Source organism: Anas acuta, chromosome 26 (assembly GCF_963932015.1).
Source record: "Anas acuta chromosome 26, bAnaAcu1.1, whole genome shotgun sequence".
In the NCBI taxonomy this organism is placed as follows: Eukaryota; Metazoa; Chordata; class Aves; order Anseriformes; family Anatidae; genus Anas; species Anas acuta.
Genome location: NC_089004.1, coordinates 3,987,944 through 4,009,786, shown reverse-complemented (window position 1 = coordinate 4,009,786; position 21,843 = coordinate 3,987,944). Strand labels below are relative to the sequence as shown.

Below are 21,843 nucleotides of genomic sequence, written 5' to 3'. Positions count from 1 at the left end.
TAAATGAACTTAAAACACTGAGACCTGCAGACTTTTAAAATCAATATTTTATTTTACTTGAATGTGCAAATAAATATAAAAAAACTACATTCAAAGAGCTGGCAAAGCAATTACAAGCCCAAAAGCAAAGATCCTTCAAAAAAATGGAAGAACAAACTCTTGAATCAAGGTCGTGCTAGCAGATACACAACAGTTGAGCTTAAACTCTCAGACGTTAGCAAGCCACTCTCAAACCTGCACTGCCCGCTATTCCATCATTTCACATCGTTTGCTACTATCATTTTTAAGACAATAGCACTGTAAAGGGCCACAGTCTGTCTTCACCTGTTCAGATTATAAATTAAGGTTTACAAAATAAGGATGCTTAAAAATACCTGAAGTACACTTAAAAATGGCAAGATGGAACAGGATGGCGCACAGGTGTGTTACCCTCCTACACTAGGGGACACCTGGAATCAAATGCATTTTAAGCCACAAGTTGCAACCTACTGTCTAGTAAACATTTTCTGTATCATAAAACCATAAAATTTGGCACAGTTGTCATCTCCACTGGAAGACAGCAGAGAGGTGAACAGGACTGAGGTGTATTTTGTTGAGCTGTCTGGCAGTGAAAGGGGAGACTGTGCTTTGCACTGGGCTTGTCACCCCCTCTCCACCCAGCTCTCCCCTAGCTACACCCTCAGTGGCTTTTATCACTTACTGCAACACGAGCAGGGGAAGAACCTCCAGATCATTTCCGTAACCAAAATTTAACAGACTCGGACAACGAGAACACGAGTTTTTGATGAATAGTGCTCCACTGGCAATGGTTGTGCAACTGGCCACGAATGCCAGAGACTGGTCTCCCTCCTTCCCTCCCACAGATTATTTTGCAAAAAAGACAAAAGAGTCGGTACAGTTTTCTATTAAATGTACCCCAAAGGCCAATTTTTGTACTGTCAAGTGAGACAATTGCAAAACCAAGTGCTGTACAGTGGAAATAACTCAGGAGGAATCCTACAGGCTGCTACTCAGGTCTGGCAGAAATTATAACATAAAAATCAAAGCCACAAAAAATATCCAGGTGGGGCGTTACTCCCCCAAAAGCCAGGAAAAGTTGGAAGCCGAGCTGAAAGGAGGCCAGACCTGCCTCAAGACATGACATTTGTAATACACTCCATGACAGTGTGCTTGCCTTTGAGAAACAAGAGCAAAGTCACAACGGGATTGCAGGACAGACACGACTGAATTTTCTTGATTTTTTCAATAGATTCAGTCAGATAATTGACGTAGTGTTCTGCACGGTTCAAGGTACTTTTTGTCTTGCTTCTTTTCAAAAAGGCTTCGAAGTACAGATGGTTCAATGGAAAAGTTCGTCTACAATGATTGTGGCTGGATCTAATCCTCCCCATCACAGGTTTCCATGTGTCACTGCAAATACATCATCTGTGCTGACCTAGCAGAAACAGCAGAGTATCTGGGACAAACCTCAGATCCAGCGCACATACAGTGCTGCAAGAGCTCCATCTCCCGACGTTATTTAAGTGGTACAACCCAGCAGAACCACGGAGTCTGGGCATGCACAAGAAAAGCGAAGCGCCTGAGAACGCAGTCTCCAGAGGCTGCCAATCAGCATGCAAAATCCCCCCAAAAAAACCCAACCCCAAAACCAGACCAGACCTCATAATGGGTATTCCTTCCCACGCACACGCTCCAAGCAGCTCCAGATGTGAAAGGCAGAGCCTGCAGCAGGTCGTAGGTTCACGAAGCAACGACACGGGATCTGGCGCAGCACCTGCAGGCAGGTAGGTGACGGGTCTTAGCTGTCCTGTGCCACCAGCTGCTCTTGCCTAGCACTGCAGGTTACAGAGTTTCTTCCCCCTTAGTTCATGCTCCAAAATACACAGTTGATGAGTGAGAGTTAGAGGGTTTAGCGCACCCTTGTCTCAGTTTTGGCGTTTTCTCACCAGAGCATTGGTGACAAATACTGCAATCGTTGCCTTATCAGTACGCACAGATAACGAAGCACTCTGCAGCAAGGCTGGCAACCTGTGCCAGGTTCTTTCAGCCACACTGGCACTTGGAGGTTACATTGAAGAGTTCTGCAGGCTCCAAGACAGCACAAACTCAGGAAGATAGGGAACATAAAACCTTTCAAAGTGGAAGCAGCTGCCAGCATCTGCTCAAGCACCAGCCAACTCCATCTCTCCAACGAAGCCACTAGTGGTGGTTTGCCAAGAGCCTGACCCCCTCATTCAGACCTTCTGTGTTGGCTGGTCAGCAGTGGCCTAAAGCTATGAAACTACTAAAAAGTATGTGGCAATGCCAAGAGCCCTCTTCCCATAAAGCTGTTAAGTCTCTTCATGATGACTGGAGGATTACGCTGCAAGAAGACAAGTCTATGCCATATGGAAAATACATCATAATCCAAAGTAAAATGCTGTTTGGATAAATATCATTAATACATACATTGCATTCCCACCACTATTCTCAGAGTAAATGTGTTTCATCAGCAACGCTCCTACTTGTCTTGGTCCCAGGCACAAGTCTCCTCATGGTGAAGCTGGACGGCGACTGTACTGCACTCTGTATCTGTTCACCGGGACCCCGTGGACATTCACTGTCTCGCAAGTTGTTTTACAGGGCACCATCTCCTCATCTTCATCTCCCATTAGCCAGTCTTGAACTACATCAACTGCTTCCATGGTCACATTCTCTTCTAGCCACCTGTTGTGCCATTCTTCAAACTGCTGGTGGTGCTTTAACAGCACCATTGGCTGTACCTGAAAGCAGGACAGTAAAGATCACCAAGAGGTCAAAGCCTTCACCTCTTTGGATGTCCAAGATGTGCATGCTTTACAACACAACACAAACAGCAAAACAAAAAGCTGCATCCCTGCCTTTAAAGATCTCTATTTCTTACTGTTTGGTACTCGCCCTTAAAATTTGCATGGTAAAAACTACTAAACTAAACCAAAGCACACAGAATCTACTCTCTCTCCTTTGTTTCATCCAACACAGAGAAGTAACTTCTGGATGCAGCTTGCAGGAATTCAGTCACAAGATCTCTTACTGGTATCTGTCTTTTGGCTGGCAGAGAGAGTAATAGGAGATGTACCTGCTTGGCTCGGCAGAGAGCTCCCCGCCTATACATGTAATCCTCTGAGTTCATGATGAACATCATTTTGTGGGTGTTGAGCTTAAAACGGCAGTCCACATTGCAGGCGCTTTCTACCCCAATCAGTCTCTTCCAGGAGCTCTTCACTTCACTCCGCAGAGCTCTCACTTGCTTACATTGCCACTTGCGAAATTTTTTTAGGTTTCTAAAAAAAAAAAAATAGAAAAAATTATGAAACGTTCATCACACTTAGTTTTTCATTCTCTTAAGTACATCACCCAAAATCACTGCCACGTGTTTAGAGGAAGTAGTACCAGCTGCAGGCATGACTAAGGAGGGAGAGAACTCACCTTTGCAGAAAGACTGGTTTCAATAAGAAGCCATCATTCTGGTTGTTCGGAGCTCCTTCTACCCCAACGTACTGCTCCATGTAGTTAGCAAGGTGCTACACAAGAGAAAACAATTTCAAGTCAGATTTCTCTCATCAGGACAAACACTGATGCAAAGAACTGCTTTACTTCCAAGCTGCTTTTTATGAAGATGCTGGTGTCTCACTCAACCCCAAGCTGATTTATGTTTGAACTGTTTTGTTAACGCACACACTGCTGTCAATGACCACAGCCCCACATGTAATCTTCCCACCTCCTAGGTAAGCTTATCCTTCTGGAAAACTCTCACGTTTTGGAACAAAAAGGCAAGAAAGCATTCTTAACATCTGCTTTGTCAGTCATACAGCAGACTCCACGATCACTGTAGTATTACCTGGACCTCCACAGGATCTTCTGTTTGGGTTTCCTCTGTATCCAGAAGCTCAATGGTCATGATCACCTGCCCTTTCCGCTGCAGAAACATTACCTATAATACAGTGACAGGTACGAGATATTGGCCACATGGGTCCACAATAGAATGCTGGATATTCACAAGTCATTTGGACAATAAAAATGATAACAGGACAGGAATAAGCAACGAGGCTTTTCAGTGAGCCAGTACACCACTTTGCTATCTGTGGTGGTGTTGGAATCTTCTTCCCATATTGCTTTCTCTCGACACTGTAGCCTTGGAGCTTCCAAACCCACTTCTCTGAGGTGAAGTGCTACAGCCACTTTATGAAGTTCTCTGGCAGCAAATTCTTACCTTGAAACAGTTCTCATCTGCCATGCAACGTTCAGCCTTCCATTGATAGCTGGTCTCCTTTGCTGCCCGGACACATCGAGAGGATAAGTTACCTCCAGCAGCACCTCGCTTCCTTTCGTTTAAGTAGAGCTCAACAACCTTCAAGCAGATGTCATCGCTCACTAGATGGTGAAGCTTCCATTAAAAAAGGGGGAATTCAGTCAGCAAGTCTGGGCCAAGAGTTTACTCTAGTGTGTTATGAAAGGAGTGCAAAACTCAGCACAGCGTCACACCTCAGACAAAGTACCAAAGTTCTAACTTCAGAGACTTCGCACCCTTCACTCTCCTTTTCATTACTTTGCCATGCAAGGAACAGAGAAGAGCAGGGGCTGATATACCTTAACTGTAACTAAACTACAACTAGAAGACAGATATTGAGTAGAAAGGACTGAGCCTTTCTTTTGCCTTAGATATACATTGGAAATGGCAGAATTTTGAAAAAAATGGAACCTAAGGCCAGAATGAATCAATCCCCTGAGGTGATCCCTGTACTGTAGGTGATGCTGAACTATCTCACTGAAAATCTGTTGGGCCCTTTCCACTACAAACATACCTTTTCTAAGAATTTGCTCAACATTTTCTGACTTTATATAGTACAAGGTAATGTGAGAAACCCATTTGTCTATGGGACAACAGCAAACTAGTTACCTGGCGGACAATATTCTGCACTAGTTTGTCCATAGTAAAGCCAATATAGGCATGGATAGTGAACATCTCCCTCAGCGTGTCCTCGTACTGTGTCGGGTCGATATTCCCATCCAGCAGACTCCTCACCATATCCAGGAAGGCAGGATAGTACTCCTCCAGCTCCACCTCACCTGGACAGGGATACAGAGCTGTCATTACTACATGAAAGTAGCAGAGTGAAGTCAGGAGAAGTACAGGACAACACTGCTCAAGAACCAAGACGTTCAGTACTGGGAACATGTTTACACAGAAGTCTCTGGAAGGAGTGCTGGGAGGCTAACAGTTTTTCCTCTTCCATTACTACCTTGTGTGGTTAACTATTTCATTGTGTAGCCATTCACATTTTAATCAAAGTCACAGATTAATACAAGACACTTCAGAGCATCTGACAACAGTGGGCTTGCAGGAAGTCTCTATGAACTATGTATGAAAGCCCTCAAAGGATAAATGACAAACTAGCTATCCAGGTAAATCAGCTGCATCCAAAAATTGCAAATACAGTCGAGGTTTGTACCTCTACATTCCTTACAAACTTGCTTGTTAGTCTCAGTTACCCAGATATAAACAGTCAAGTGCTAACAACCATAACATTAAGAACAGACTATGTCCCAGATTACTCTTACTTGGTTGCTTCAGTCTTAGTTCCATGGCTGGATCATTGGTCTTTTCTTTTCTCCCCTCACAAAGGAGTTTCTCTCTCTCTTTTTCTGTCCGATATTCTAGAAGCTGCTTCTGAGCTTGACGATAAATCTTTAGGAGCCTCGAGCACAGAGTCTGATGAAGGCGGAGGAAGAAATACCAATTATTATTGACAAAGAACAGACTGTAAACATCATCCAGAGTGTTGTGAGGCTCAGCAGCTGTAACATCACAGAAGGTTGCTTTTGCCTCCAAAGGACTGCTTGGAGGCCCAGGCATATGTTTTTTCCGCAGCTCAGGAGTATCCAGGTTCTGCCCCTGATGGTTTTCTCTGTCTTCATCTGTTGATTCTTCAGAAATATTGTGTTCAGGGGGCTGAGAGAAAAACAGCTCAGGTATGAAGTGGTGCACTATCTGCCGAATGGTTGCTTGATCCTCCTTTTGGATAGTAGGCTGCCGTTTTACGTAATAGCTGATAAGAGATGCTGCATCTTCCAAAATCTGCTTGTCTTCATAGATAAAGATCAGATGAGGCTCATTTGTGGATGAGCTTCTCCCCTCTGAGTGCTGCTCCTGATGCTGTAATCAAGAGACAAATAGGTAAAGATCCTTCCATTCCATGCTCAAGAGACTTTCCTGCCAGAAGAAATAAGCCCATGTTAATGCTATGCTTGGGACAGTCATTTTTGACTGAGAACTCTTCCAAGCACTACCTTCAAGAAGGTCCCAGGAGTGAGGTAAACCTTTAGATAATATATAAATGAAGGACAAATAGGATGCATTATTTGCTAGCATACATACCTCATCATAGACACTCTCAATTTCATTCAGCAAGCTCTTGGAGCGCAAAGCTTTGGTGTCATTTTGTTTGAAGTTGACGGCCTGGTGGTCAAGAGACTTCAGGTAGGCTTTCTCATACTGCTCCCGCCAAATTTTGTTGAAGCCCTGCTGGGCCTCCCGCCACTCCTCCTCTTTTGCTTTCAACCTGCGTAAACATGCACTCTACTTCAGTTTGAAAAGACAACCACAGAAATGCAGACAAAGCATTTTTAAAGTAGTTAATCGTGATGCACTACAAACTTTTCAGCATTCCTAGGACCTGTAAATAAATAAAAATGCACCACCATTGGAGAAAGGTTATCCTCTCTAACAGGACCTACAGAACAGAGTTGATTAAAAAACACTTAGGAGGAAGTCTAGAAACCCACAATAGTTTCCAATACCTTAACTGTATAACTGGAGATCATCTCACAACACCTTTCAGCATTACAAAGAGACTGTGTTTTGTTTTGTTTTGTTTTTTTAATAATAATAATAATAATAAAAAAGGATGGCTGAAGTACTCAGAAATAGACAGGACTTACAACTCAAAAATAGTTCACTCCCAAGTCTAACTAAAAAATGTGGTTTTCCTGTAGGCACAGTCTGAGAAGTTTAAATACAGAAAGGAGAATTTTCAATAAGCTAACAAAACATTTTTACAGACTTTTAAGAATCTGCTAGAACATTTGTCACTTCAAACAGAAGCCTACTTTATTTCCTATTTCTGTCCTTTGCTGTAATCTAAGAAAGTGAAAACCAAGTCACTTACTTTTGTAAACAAAACAAAACAAGAAGCTTTACAATCCTGTAATAATTTCTTAAAGATCCCAGGTGAACATGGGAAAATGGCAATTACCTCTTAAGAACAACAGGAACTGCAGTAACTGGGTTTTTCTTAAGGCTTTCAATGATTTCTGGTGCTTTATCACCGTAGATGCGATAGATGGCCCTGCGCTGGATCACTTCTGATGTTCCTCCCAAGCAGTCATCGAGTCGAAATTTTTCTTGATCCTCTTGAGTCAGTCGAGAAAGCTTTTTCTGTACGCTCTCCAGCACACGTATTGTAGCTAAATTGGTCTCCAAGACAACATCCAACTGTTAAGAAAGAGTTCAAAAAAGACAGCGTTAAAAACAGGCATAGCAGGAAAACGGAGACGAGTAGTGCACAGTTCTGTTGCCCGCTGGGTGGAGCTAAGAAGCATCACCAGGGTTTCCCACTGGGAGTAATAGTATAGGTATATTTCTTAAAGACAAGAAGCTTTTCAGAACTGGATCCATGCCTAAAAAGAACTATTAGACTCCAAGCAAATGGAAAACACCAAACTAACTCCAATCAATGAATACCAACTGAACTTCCGTTATTTGGCCCCCAAATAGTTCAGTCAAAACCCTCATGCCTAGAAGTTTTGCTTTCTGAGGAGAAAGACAAGCAGAAAGGAAGCTGAGTAGCAGAGGTACCTCAAAACGCTCATCTTCACAGCGGTGCAACTGTTCCTCATAAGGAGTCTTCTTGGAGCTGACAAAAGTTGAGTCTTCAGACCAGGACGGGAATGAAACCCAGGTGTCGTTTAACACCTGCAACAGTGACATTGAACAGAGCCTTATGAGTCCAGAGCTATTCTCAGGGGGCTGATACTTTACTGTTTTATTCTTGCAGAGTTCTTCCCTCAGTTTCTACTGGAATTTTCAGCCTAGTTAACACTGTCATGAGTGCTCTTAGGATGATTAGAGGTCTGTGTAGAAATGTGTCAAAGTTCAAAAGCACCTCCACAATCATCTCACAGAGCACAGAGATCACTCTGCATTAATCCACAACTGTAAGTAAAGCAGACGCAGTTGCCAACAACAGGGAAAGGTGGGAGCCTATACTGCATTATGTCTGTTCTCAGTGACAACAGCGCCCGTGACACTCGCTAATGGTGCTCTTTCAGGAGAAACATTGCTTTTAAAAGTTAGGGTCCACTGCTAGAAAATTAATTTCATCCTATTTAATGTTCTTTACTATACAAATAATTTTGTGTATGTACACAGATTTAAAAGAGATTAAACTGAAAGAAATGCTTTGAGATATGTTTAGACAAAATTAGCAAGCTGAATGTGGATACTCTTATTTCAATAAATTGGATGAATAACTGATGAAAGATTAAAGGCAACTAATCAGTGTTAGAGAGGAATCCATGTGTAGAAGCTGTAGCACAAACTACCCTACTTCAGGTTACCTAACTACAATGTGTGTACAGGGACTGAATAGGTTGATCCCCAAATACCTCCTTGCAAATGGCTGTTCTTCCACTGCACTTTGGCTGCTGATAGGTTTTGGGAAGAGCACGGTAACTTGATCCAATGCGTTTGCAGGAAGCATAATCAATTTCCCGACTCATTCCATCCCCAGATCGGTCACTCAGTGGAGAAGCAAATGAAAGCTCTTTCACACCAAGGAAGGACTTGAACTGTGCAAACAGTTCTGGGAATTTCCTTCAGAAACACAAGTAAGCATAAGCTACGTTATTTCATTCTGACAGTTTTAGGGTGCCTAATGCACGTCATAAAAGTGAGGGTGAAGACCCAAACAGATTTAGTACTGTGGTGAGAAATCCTTCACCAACATTTTACCTCTGTTATCTTTCCCTCTGAAATGCTTTATGTTCTTTTGGACTTAAGGCAGAAAGAGAATTTCTCTTCACAGCTTCACCAATACTACCCTTAACTGAGGAGTCAGCGTTCCTTGCTGTGTGACTCCCTCTTCTGTTGAAAGCCAAACAGCACAAGAGACTCACAACAAAGGTAGAACTATTTCTATTTTTCACAGCTCTGTTCCGAGCTTCCATGTTTATACCTGTATTTTACAGTGAGAGATTAGAACAAGGAGTGTGAACAGAAACCACACTCCAAAGTACAAGAGATTCTCTGCCCCCATTAGTACAGCATAGCATCAGGCAGTCTCATAAGGTTTTCAACTGGATGTACAAGCAGTAGAAAATATCCTCCCCAAAATGCACAAAAGCTGTATAGATATGTTAAGATGCGGATTTTATTATTCCTCTTTATGGATTAGCTTCCAATGTCTGGCATGCTACCTGGAAGGTATTTCTGAAGTTAAATCCAAAGCTTCAGTAACAAAGTTCACAGTGCCTACCAAAAATTAACAGAGCAAGGCCTAAAAAAGTACAACACAGCAGAGATTGCAATCAGTAACTTACCCTAGAAATGGTGTAACTAGTTGGAGCAGCTCAGAGCCAGAGACCAACTCCTGGTTGAAGAGAGCAATGCAACGGAGAAAGTTTTCATAGACTTCCTGGCTCTTTAGCACCCTACGCACCTAAAGACAGTTTGGAGAGAAATGATCAGACGGCCTGAATGTCATTTTTATTTAGCGTTCATATTCTGAAGCACTCTGAACTATGGGTATGGTGGCAAACCTCTATCTGCACCACAATACAGTAAGAGAACATGCCCCAAAAGTCCCAGTTTCATACAATAATTTAGTAAATGCATTTGGTTACTAAGAGGAAATATCACTGAAAAGCAGAGAAAAATGTATCTGTCAGAGACAAACATTCAGGAAAAGGTTAATGATGAGTTTCCACTCCTCTTCCAAAATCATCTTTTTTTTTTCTTGGTCTGTCTCTGCCACCCGAAGTCAGGCAATTGCTAAGTGCTGACACACAAATTGTACACAAAACGAACCAATTAGTAACCACATAAATGGTTGAAAATTAGTCCACAGATGGGAGAACAGGCCAAATACCGACCTTGTCAAAGAATGAAAACTCTTGCAGTGTTCCATATTTTCCCACTGTTGCTACTGACAGATCTTTGGTACCTCGCAGTTTCATTTTCTTCTGTTAAAAGAACAAACAGTTTTACTTAACACGCTGTCACTCAAATACTATCAAATTCCACTTTGTGGACATGTAACAACTCTGAGCAAAGGCTGAAACTCAGTATTTCCCAAAGAGTGGTCTAGCATTGCTATGTCAAGTCCTCCAGAGCAATCTCTATCAAATGACTCCCTAAGCAAAGAAAACACACACAAAATGGATCGCTTCAGGAAGAATTCCAAAGAACAATTCCCTTGTAAGAACAATGAATTGGCCCTTTCCAGGGCCAATACTTTGTACGTAAGGTCTTGATATTTAGTATTTAACATGGTACCGCATACATTAGAACATACTTTAAACAACCTCTTTTGCTGCAGAAGATTAGTATTTTTAAAAGAGCTTTGAATATTTTCTCGTATCTAACACCTACGTACCTCAAAGACACCACTCATTACAACTTTATCTAAGGAATTATATAAACACAATGAGTAATACCAGGTTACTCTAAGTTTCACTTGCAAAAGATACCTTTGCTGGGCCAGAAACAGGACGCAATAGCAGTGGTCTGGATCGTTTTTTGCTGTGTTCAAGATTCTTTTCATGCTCAGTTTTCTGGACACTGTTCACTTCACATGGTCCATTTCCTGTGAACTGAAGGAAATAAATAATCATTCTGATGCGCTCTCCTCAGTCCGTGCAAATAAAGAATCTGGCTTATCCGAACAGAGAGCATGTAGTTCAGTGACCTGCTTTGTGAAATTCCAGACAGCGAAGAGAAGCAAATTTCATCTACTGGCTGTATGTTTTTCCATAATATATTCCACATACAAACAGGCAATGTTCAATAATCTGTCTTGTTCCAAGCATACACATACCAAAGACCTCTTAGCCTCCGGAAGAAACTGTCCAAACTCAGAGAGCAGATCCTCCTGTCCCCTGAACAGATTTGCTACTTCAGTAAACACTTCTTCCTCTGACATGCCTCGAAAGGGTCGACCTTTAGTGTTCAGCTGTTCTTTCTGCAAAAATATGCACAGATGTTAGATGCAAAAACATATAATGCAAGAAAAACTGACAACTCCACAACAGCCAAAAGCCCTAGGCAACACAAACTTGATTTAACTAGCAGACAGCCCAGGGTTTGTACAGCGCATTCTATCACAGAGGATATCACTACATCAACTGAAGGTTAGTGAAGGCAGATGCAGATACAACTCCTTCACACCTCAGACCCCACAAAGTTCTACAGTTTTCACACTTCTATCATTTCCTCAAGTAAATATCTATGAGGCAGTCATTGGACAACAGCTTGGGAACCGTTCAACAGGTTGACATTTCATTCGACAACAACTATTCAACCAGCCACACTGCACACCCGCAATATCTTAACACAGAAGGCTTTTTACCTGGTAAGTATGAAGAATTTCTAAAAAGGATCTGTAAATTTCTGGGTGGTCAAGGAAGCGTGTTTTGATCTTATTCACGTAACTAATAGCATTATTGAACTCTACAGAATCAGACTCCAAAGGAATCTGGGATTTATCTTCTTTGTACGGAAGCTGTTGCCTGAACTCCTCGGAACAGTCACTGTGGTTGTGCGAATTCTCCTGCGAGTAATGCAACAGCAGCCCACTGCCAGGGACAGCGCTGGGAACAGGCTCTGAGGGCACCTAGTGGCGTAAGACACACAAGACAGTGACTCGTACAGCCACACAGGTGCAAGTTCAACTACAATCTATCATCAGTATTTTCAATGTTTAACTAGAAAAGATTGCGACATGAAGAAATAAGGAAAAAATATTTGATTAGCCAATGAATTTCCTTACCCACGTTATTAATGCCATGAGTTAAACAAATCCCGTAAGCTGTATCGGGCTTACAAACCATCTGACTCACTGCTGCTTTTTGACTGTCACTGCATTACCCACTACCCTTGAGAGGGTGTACCAAATCATGCATGCTGCAGTTTCTGGTACCACTTTTCTACTCCACAGGAACTGTCAGTTTTAAGAAACATTAAAATGTAAAGCTCAGAGACGCTAAATTTATAAGCCACAGAGAGATCTATGGAAACTAAGACCTAAAAGATATTTACTGCTACTAATTAGAGTTAAACCACAAGTTTATCAGTCGAATTCAAATGGTAGCTCCATTTCAGCCTCCACAACCACACAACACGAACAAAAAAGAAGCAGAAGCCAATACATATCCACCTACGTTACAGCAGAAGCCTTTCATTGCAGGATGGTACCAATTGCATGGCAACACTTGACACACATTTTTTTGCCTACCGCCTAAACATATTCCTCGGTTTCTCATTGGAAGTATGACTCTTCCAGATCTTTTTTTTAAATTCGTCACTACACACCACACATTGAGAGTCTATAAAAACAGCTCAAGCCAATTACAATTTCAGTTTTCAAACCTGCCTGAAGTATTTTAAGTTGCACTGGCACTTTGTGCAGGAATAGCGTTCTAGTGCAAGCTAAACTAACGACTGCTTTGAGAAGAAACATTCAAATTTATGTTGTACCCATTACCATACTTTGAAAACCATGTAAAAACTTTAGCAACGTGCAAATCTACAAAGCCTAAACTGTGTGAGAGATGTATACAGTGATACATATAACAGGATTTGCTTAGAATAATGAGCTCCGTAACCTACCTGACTAGCCAACGGTGACTGTATGCTTAACTTCCCGTTCTTTGGAATTTCTATTCTGTATCCCAGCGGGAGGAAAGCATTGAATCCTACAATGAGGTCAGGATGCTCATGGAACAGCTGCGAAACACGTCGGATTACGCCAGGTGTGTCAATGCTAAAATTGAGAACAGTTTGTTACTTGTGTCTAAATCAGAAATCTGAGTCAAGCCTAGAAAATTACAGAGGTACATCAAGCAGCTGGCTTCTCACAGATGCGGTTTTTAACAAACTTTGGGAACTTTAGACCTGGAAATTAACCCAAGCAGAGGGAACAACCACCATCCACTGCAGCCTCACCCTGGGAGCGTTGTCCACAGAGATAGATGTGCGTGTGCAGGTTACGTAAATCGGGCAAGGCAGCCATCACCTGGAAGGCTGATAGGTCACAGCTCTCTGCTTAGGAGTTTTATTTTCCAGACTCGTGTTTCAGAGTGGGAAGTAAAACCACATTTTTCTTTTTCTGGGGATTTCTGCTCTGGAAAACAATGAAGCAGAGGACACCAGGGTGGACAGACACCCTTCTCCACTGTCTAGCGGCTGTGCTACAGGGGAACAGGGCCAGCAGGGTGGCCTGTGTGTCTGAGGAGATGGTAAAGGTTGGTTGGATGTGGTGCTTAGGGACATGGTTTAGTGGGTGACATGAGTAGCAGGAGGATGGTTGGACCAGCTGATCCTGAAGGTCTCTTCCAACCTTAAAGATCCTAGGGCCCTAAAATGGTGGGAAGGCTGGGGAACCCTGCAAAGGCCCCCATAAAGCCCAAGAAGCTCCACGGGGCAGCCCCGGGGTGCGGGGCCTGGCCTTTACCTCTGACTTTTGAATTCTTTCATGATCTCCAGGAAGCCGTTGTAGGTGGCGGGGTCGCTGCCGAAGCGGATCTTCACCTGGTCCAGGTAGGAGAGCGCGTCCTCCACCTGCAGGGAGGGAACGAGGCTGAGGCTCTGGGCAATGGGGGGGGGGACACCACACAAACCCTGGGGCACCCCAGGGCACCGGGGAGGGGGAAAACAGCCCCGGGAGGACCTGCACAGGCCCGGGAGGACCCCCACAGCCCTGAGGTGGGGGCACACGGTACCAGAGGGGACGGCAGCCCCACGGGATGGGGGAGGGTGGGCTGCAGGGTACCGGTGGGGGGCACGACACAGCCCCGGGAGCAGGGGGATGGGGGGGGGGGGGCACGGTCCCGAGGGAGAACAGGGCTCGGGGGGGGGTGGACGGGGCCACGGTACCGAGGCCGGGAGAAGAGGGGCGGGGGGGGACCACGGCACCGGAGGACACCGGAGGACACCGGAGGAGGCGGGCAGCGGCTCCTCAAGGCAACGGAGGGGAAGGAGGGGGGGGCACGGGAGCCCGAGAGCGGGGCAGGCCCCAGGGGCGGGCCGGGCGGAGGTGGTGGGGGGGGGGGTCGAGGACACCATCCCGGGATCGCCCCCGCACTCACATGCACCGGCAGCTTCTCCTGCGCCACCGCCCGGCCGCCGCCGCCGCCCCACCGCGGGGCGCTGCCCCCCCGGCCACCGCCGCCGCCGCCCCCCGCCGCCATGTTGGGATCGGGGCCGCCGCCGCCGCCGTGCGCCCCCCTCCTCACTCCCCCTCCGTCCCTCCCTCCCGTCAGAGCGCGCCGAGCGCCTGCGTCACCGCGCACGGCCCGGCCCGGCCCGGCCCGCGGCGGAACCTTCGCGGCCGCCGTTGGCGGCGGCGGCGGCGCCGCTGCTGCTCGGGAGCGCGCGCGCGTGCGTGCGCGGGTCGGGGTGCGCGTGCGCGCTGCGTCCGCCCGCTCTGAGGGGATCTGAGGGGTTCTGAGGGGTTCTGAGGGGTTGGGGGGGTGGCGGTGTCCGCTGGCGGCCCCCGCTCGGCTCTTCACATTAAAAAAGGTGGGTGGGGGACACGGACACGATACGGTTGACGCTCAGTGGCTGGTTTAGGCAATTTTTCGTTTTTCGTGGAGTCAAAGTTGGAAAAGATTTCTAAGATCGTCCATCATGGAGTCATAGAACGGCTCGGGTTGGAAGGGGACTCAAAGGTAACCCAGCTCCAAGCCCCCTGCTGTAGGGCAGGGACGCCACACACCACATCAGGGCCCCGTCCAACCTGGCCTTGAACACCTCCAGGGATGGGGGTATCCACAGCCGCCCCCCTCCCACCAATATCACCCCCTCCCACCGCTGTCAGCCCCTAAACCACGTCCCTAACACCATTTCCAACCTCTTCCCTCAAAACCCCCAGGGACGGTGACTGCACCACCTCCCTGGGCAACCCCTTCTAATGCCTGCCTAAAAGATCTCCCACAAAGGCTGCATGTGTAGTTTTTCATCAGGCAGTTAAACACAAATATCTGTTTTGATTTATTTTCCCTATTTTACAATGCACAGAAGGAATATCTCTAAGGATTTTTTGCTTATTTACTTTTCCTAGGTCGTCATTACGATACTTTTGTGCCAGGGCATTGATGCTCTGAGGTAGTCACAGCAAGGGAGTTTTCAGCGATATTTAATGCTGTAGTTCTGAGACCTAAAGCAAAAGGATACAAAAACAAAGCCACAGGCTCAGTCCTGGCTGTTTGTGCTGTTTAACCTTGCTTGTCTTTGGTTTTATACCACAGAACAGATCTGAGAGAGCTTGTTGGTATGAGTCTGGATCTCAGAAGAATTTCCTTGATTGTGCTGGTGCTTGCTTGCTTTTTTCCCATCTTTCTTTCGGGATTCTACTGTACACACTGAGGTGAATGGAATGTGTTATACTGAGAAGTGGTTGTAGGACAGTGAAACTTCTCACGAATAATATAACAGAGCTTTGTTGTTGCAACAAAGCCATCTGCAGTTGGCACAATTCTGGTAGCTGTTGTGTGTATGCACTGTACCGCCAGTACGGCACCTGCAGAAACTAAATTCAGAATAAGGAACCCTAAACCCTAACCCTAACCAAACCTTAACCCTAACCCCTAAGCCTAACCCTAATGCTAACCCTAACCCTAACCCTAAACCCCCAAATTGCCCCCAACAGAAGCCTTTGGGTACAACTGAACTCCCCAGGGGAGCCTTTACATAACCCCACATGCAACCGGACTCTGTGCCTTCGCTCTTTCTGAACAACCCTAAACAGAACCATAACCAGAACACTGAGTAGTAGGACCTGATTTAAAATACATCTGCCCCAAACAGTCCCTTGTCAGCAGGCAGTTCGCATTCAGTAAAACTGGACCCCTGATGTTACCTGAGGAGAGAGGAAGAGAGTGGGCAAAATAAGCCATGCTGCCTGTTTCTCCTTAGAACATTATAGGTGGTTTGCATAACAGAAACATGCAGAGGCTTTTACTTGCTTTGCCGTAAAACTTTCAGCTATTTGGGCCCATAATATTTTTCTTTATTGTATGCTGCAGTACTCAAACTGTAACTTTGTTATTGTAGCTTCCATCACAATGCTAACATCCAGCTGCTGGCTTCAGTGTTCCAGCCTCTCATTCTGGAATACATTTCCTATTGTTTTGAGACAAGGGAAGGAAGGCGGACAGGTTCTAATGACTCAGTTACTCACCACTTGCAACATCCCAGGCTGTAATGGTCTGATCCAGTGACCCAGTGTACAAGTACTTGTCGTCTTTTGAAAAGCAAGCACAGCGAATGCCTTTCAGGAGAGATGCAGGCTGAAAATGGACAATGGTTAGGATTAGATTGCTAAACTGGTACATACAGGTTGAGGTGAAGATGCCTTAGAGTGCCCAGTGGTTATTCAGTACCTTCAGAATAGTGGTAAATTGTAACTAAATAAAGATTTTTGTGAGAGTGATCATGGTAGGAGAGTGGGAAATATCATGAAATAAGGTCCTTGGCTCTGTAACAGAGCCTGGTGAGGCTGTACAGAAGCCTATTATTTCATCTGGGGAAAGGAGTAGTTCAGGTGCATCTGTCATATATTGTCAGGTGAAAGACCGGCAGCTTTGATCCAGCCTTCTCCATCACTTTTTTTTTTTTTTACTGGATTTCCCTGCGCTGACCCAATTTACCCCTTCTGTTGCTATTGTTAACTTGTGATGCCTCATTCTCCTCACTGACTTGTCAGCTAGCTTATGCCAGCTAAATGAGCAATAATGAGCTGTAGATAAATAACTCCTATGACTTATGTTTTAGTTTCGCAGGGGTGTTTACAGCACACTCCTTCAGTCAGACAGGATTGACACCTTGATGGTGTATCTAGATGCTCAGACCTAAATGCTGAGAATAGCTTGCTGCCTGTCGGTGTGAACGGCTATGTGCAGGATTTGGGTATCCTGTCTGAGAGCTGGGAATCCGGTCGGTTGGATCCCCCTGATAGCTTAGGGCAGTAATTGACTTTCGGCACTGCTTTACCTCCCTGCCGGTGTAGTACCTTATAATAGCACATCTCGTGTTCCTGCTGACAGGACTCCAAGTCCCACAGACACTGCAGCGAATCCTCAGCTCCACTGAGTGCCCAGTGCTCTCCATGACTGCTTTCCAAGCAGGAGATCTGGCTTCTGTGACCTTCCAAAGGAAACACCTGGGACTGTGGGCAGTCATAAAGGAATAAATCCCCAGTAGTCATGCCGTAGAGGACTCTGTAATCTGCAAGGACAGCCACTCTGGAAACCAGAGCACCAGGGATCTGAGTATAAAAGGTGTAGGTGGGCCTGTGGATCACCGGACATGGATCTGCAGGGATAATATCCAGCACAAGGACTAAATCATCGTATGCTATGGCAAGCTGCTTTTCATGCTTGTTGATTGCCATATGGTTGACTGGTTTCTGTGACTCTGGAGGTGGGATGCATGCTACATCCTGCTTGGAGTTCGGTGGGAAAACAAGGACTGTTCCAGACATGAGTCCAGTGAAGAGGAGCTGGGTTTGCTCAGCTATTTCCAGGCATCTCACTTGAGCAGAAGTGTCCAGTGTGTCACACACTGCACCTGTAAAAGAGAAGGTAAACAGCAACACTTCTTACTCGAAATGCATGTGAATGTCTTCCCTCAGATAAGACTCAGGATGGCTCCTTTTTCTGTGAAATCACTTCCATATTATTCATTTTTTTTCCTATATTATAATAATAAGGTATTCTAGACAAAAGTTTTGAAGAGATAACAAAGCTTTCCAATCTGAACCCTATTTTCCTAAAAGCAGAAAGGAGCAGACTGTACTTGACATCTGCTCAGAAAGCAAACCACGCATTCACTGCCTCTGTGAGTTGTTTTTCTCTTCTACCCCATATGCAAACTTAATTGTGTGAGATGCAGTTCACCTTCTGTGGCATCCCAGATGATGACTTCCTGTCTGTCCTCAGGTTGGGTTAAATAGACGTAGTTCCCTCTGTGGGACACTGCAGTGCAGCCTGTGTCTGTGACACGTGCCAAGATTTCCTGCTGCTGCTTGCAAACGAGGTTCCACACTCTGAAGTACATCACGCTGCAGGAATCAGAAACCAAAGTGCAGTCGTACAGGGCTAGGTGTGTTACTGGTGCTCCCATGCCATCCAGCGTGTCCATCAGCAACCCTTGCTCTGATAAACTCCACACCTGGGAAAAATTGGTGCGGGGGGAGTAAGTGTCTGAGCCACTTCCAAAATGCTATTAAAGAGGTGAAACAATACAGCTTAGCTAACTTGTACTGAAACAGAGGTGAAGTCAAAGAATAGCATCCAAGCTCTAACACTAGAAGGAAAAATGTTGAACAGCTACGAATACAAAATGTTTCTAAAACAAATGTATGAAGCACCAGGAGCCATTCAGACCACTTGCTTTCTTTTGCTCTGAAAGATCTTTAATTAGATCCTGCACATTTTGGACTGTACTGCCTGTTTACCTCTTTCTTTGGCAAGTGATGGTGCTCCACATGTTGTGTATTCCATCTGGCTCCTGCTCACACACGGGTAATGAGGCAGCTTTTAGGAGTTGAAATCTAATGTTTTAGAAATGAAATGCACTGGTTTGAGGCTGGCCCTTGGAAGTGGTAAAGTGCTTTTCAGTCAGTTGCAAAAATAAAAGGAGAACAGAAAGGCTTGAAGCAATAAAGATAAGGGTCAATGGTCATCCGCTTTTTGGAAGTGTGGCAATACTAGCAGCACCTTCAGAACTGCAAATCCAACCCCCAGGCAGGTTGCTCGAGGTCAGGATGAGCTCTTTATTGTGTCAGGGGTATATTTTGTGAGCTGGATTTGTAAGAAATGCTTCTGATGGGGAAGCTGCCCAGCCTGCCTTCCCACCTGGATACATGCAGCCTGAGAATACTGAGATACCTGGCATGTGGGAAAGCAGCTATTGCTAACATTCTGTGAAGAAACGGGTGCTATTAAACCTGCAGAATGGACTCATCTTCTGAAGTAACCACAAAGCAAACCCTCCCAGGAAGCTTCTCAAGCAGACTGTTTTCATCAGAAGAGATCTGCAGAGAAATAAGGCAAAAGTTAGACATGAAGCTAGGATAGCTGAACTGTTTCTCTCCTGAAGGAAAGAGAATAGATTAGCAGTGAAATTTAATTTGGCTTCATGGTGCCAGGTAGACTGTGCAGCAGGACAGAGAGCGTTATACTTGTCCACTTGGGAACCAGGACATGGAAATCTGAAGAGGGTGCTCTATTCTGAATGGAGAAGGAAGGCCTGTTGGTTATCTGACCTGTTGCCTGGCTCAGCATGCTTCTGGAGAGTATATGGGAACTGTATTTCATTTCATTTCACGGTTGTGTGGTGGCAGTGTTTCTCCAGCACACCCTTCACCCTTCCAAGGGTGTTCTGCAGAACGTTACAGTTATGTTCAGTGCTTTCTGTCCAAGGAGTTCAGTATGATAAATGTGTGTGATGCAGTGATGCATCAGCAGATGCAGAGTGGTCGTGCTCTTTTTGGAGGAATATAAGCCTTATTAGAAACTGGTTTGCTTTGTCATGAAGCAAATCTGGGCCAGGGTGGGGAGCAGAACCCAAACTGGCAATAGTGGAAGTTCACAGTCCTATTGCTGGTGACTGAGAAGTGGACAGAGGGAAGAGCCAGATCACCTTCCTTTGGCAGCCTGAGGATTGAATGAAATGTGAAAATATGTCATCCAGAACAGCTTGTGGTGATAAATCCAAATATCAACACAGTCATAATCACCTGCCTCAGGCTGTGTACTGCAGAACACATCCACGCACCCGACACCTCTGCAGAGATCTGGAAGATGAGTTCTGCTGTCTCCAGGTGCCAAACATTGACCTAGGTGGCAAAAGAGAGAAATGTAGCAAGGACCAAGGTAGATTTTCTGTCTATAACCTTCATGACTGTGGCTGTAACTTCTATAGTTCTTGTTCTTTTAGCAGACTTTAAGCTAAAGAATGGCCCTACCTTTTTGTCTGAGGAAAAATACACAATCCTGTGCCTCTCATCCACATGAAGGTGATGTGAGGGCTGCTCTTCAATATGTGTAACTTGGATAACAAACTTTACTCTGCCAGAAATCAAATTCCAGATGCACAGACTGTGATCCATGGCAGCTGAGACAGCACAGGTTCCTTTTCCAAACACTTTCACACACCTCACCTCAGCTATAAAACAAGAGGGGAGGATTAACAAACCGAGGGCTTCCCAGTGCTTTCAGCAACTGGCAGAATGCTGGCAGCTAGGAGGCGATGGCTGAGTTATCGGAGCTCTTTTTCAGACATGAAAGAAGCTCTCCAACCATAAAAAATGGAGAATGTTCACCAGAGTGCCCAGGGAGGGCGTGCAGCATCTCAATAACTTCCATATTCCAGACAAGCTTTGAGCCATTCTGGGAACCTGCCACCAGCAGCCGGCAATCAGAACTAAGTGCCATCACTGTGATTCCTGCCGAGAGACACAAAGAGGAAAGTCTGCTTCTGAAACCGTAGACAAAAAAGAGACAATTTGAGATTGTTAATATGTTGTGCTTCCCCAACTGGAAACCCCCTATACTGCCTGAACCCCGCAGGCTGTGCCAAGAGGGAGATTAGGTTCCCTCAGACATATCTAGGTCAGTGTGTGCTTTTGTTGTCCTGGCGACAAAATGACCCACTTTCTCTATTCTCATTTGTCGAAGCAATTGCAAGTGGGAATGGTGCGTGACTGAGCACGGAGGCAAACGGACCTTTATCCTGCCTTTGTGTGAGCTCACGGGGAAAACTGTATTTCCATGGAAATATGTTCTTTCCTTGTTGCTCTATTTGTTTATGACATTACTTGGATCCCATTCATAACAGATGGATGATTAGATGTATTCTTGGGCTATAGCCATCCCCAGGACTAATCGTACCTTTGAGGAATCCGGTGAGCGTTGTGTGCAGGGGCCCAGCAGGTGGCTGGAGAAATCCACATGATGGAATGAGAACAGGATGGGGACAGGTGCTGAACCAGCTCAGACACTGCTGGCACAGCTTCCCAATTACCTCTGGGTAAGAAGGCACAAAAAAAAAAGAAGCCTGGCCAACACCTCTGTGTATATTATACTCAGTCCTAAGAGGGCAGAGAAGAAAAGCATTTTAAAACAAGACTGTGGTGGGCTTGAGAGCTACCATAGTTGCTATCTAAAGATCACAGAAACAAAAAAGATCTCTACCTCCCTGTTCCAGTACCTCTGTTATTTATTTATTTATTTTTCCTTCCCAGGCAATTCGTTGAAATGGTGCAGAACCGTTATCTATCAAAAAATGACCAAATCAAGCGACATTTTCTCCTGGCAGATTTTTTCAAGTGGACTTGGGAGCTGGGGAATGAAGCTCTGATATTGGGACTCCGGCCAGCAGGGCTGTAAGATTGGTTTTGGGGTGAAGGAGAACTAAGGGAACAGGGCTGAGCCTGGGGACTTCTGATCAAAACTGAAGGCTGGGCTGGGGAAGAGGGAGAACCTGAAAAGGGTCAGCATCCAGTATCCATGCAGTCTGCAAACAGCCGGGACGAGCTCAGAGCT

At 45.2% G+C, this 21,843-nt stretch overlaps 2 protein-coding genes across 2 annotated transcripts; both read right to left on the bottom strand.

Annotated features, from left to right (window-relative positions):
* Positions 1-29: 29 nt before the first annotated feature.
* Positions 30-14,544, bottom strand: SIN3B (SIN3 transcription regulator family member B). Its single transcript, XM_068661965.1, has 19 exons — positions 14,383-14,544; positions 13,749-13,855; positions 12,905-13,058; positions 11,646-11,909; positions 11,115-11,258; positions 10,768-10,890; positions 10,171-10,260; positions 9,619-9,737; positions 8,686-8,893; positions 7,877-7,993; positions 7,275-7,513; positions 6,398-6,581; positions 5,581-6,175; positions 4,919-5,088; positions 4,232-4,405; positions 3,860-3,952; positions 3,448-3,542; positions 3,098-3,302; positions 30-2,762 (listed from the first exon to the last, which is right to left on the bottom strand). The coding sequence occupies exons 1-19, from the start codon at positions 14,482-14,484 to the stop codon at positions 2,532-2,534; spliced, it is 3,414 nt and encodes a 1,137-aa protein (XP_068518066.1). The 5' UTR covers positions 14,485-14,544; the 3' UTR covers positions 30-2,531.
* A 1,035-nt stretch (positions 14,545-15,579) lies between these two features.
* On the bottom strand, positions 15,580-21,591 carry NWD1 (NACHT and WD repeat domain containing 1). The gene is given in 10 exon segments (XM_068661298.1): positions 15,580-15,852; positions 16,483-16,584; positions 17,307-17,863; positions 18,193-18,517; positions 19,245-19,390; positions 20,075-20,135; positions 20,169-20,464; positions 20,622-20,744; positions 21,190-21,349; positions 21,352-21,591. Coding segments are annotated over 10 exon segments (2,040 nt in total). The 5' UTR covers positions 21,415-21,591; the 3' UTR covers positions 15,580-15,645.
* Positions 21,592-21,843: the final 252 nt, after the last annotated feature.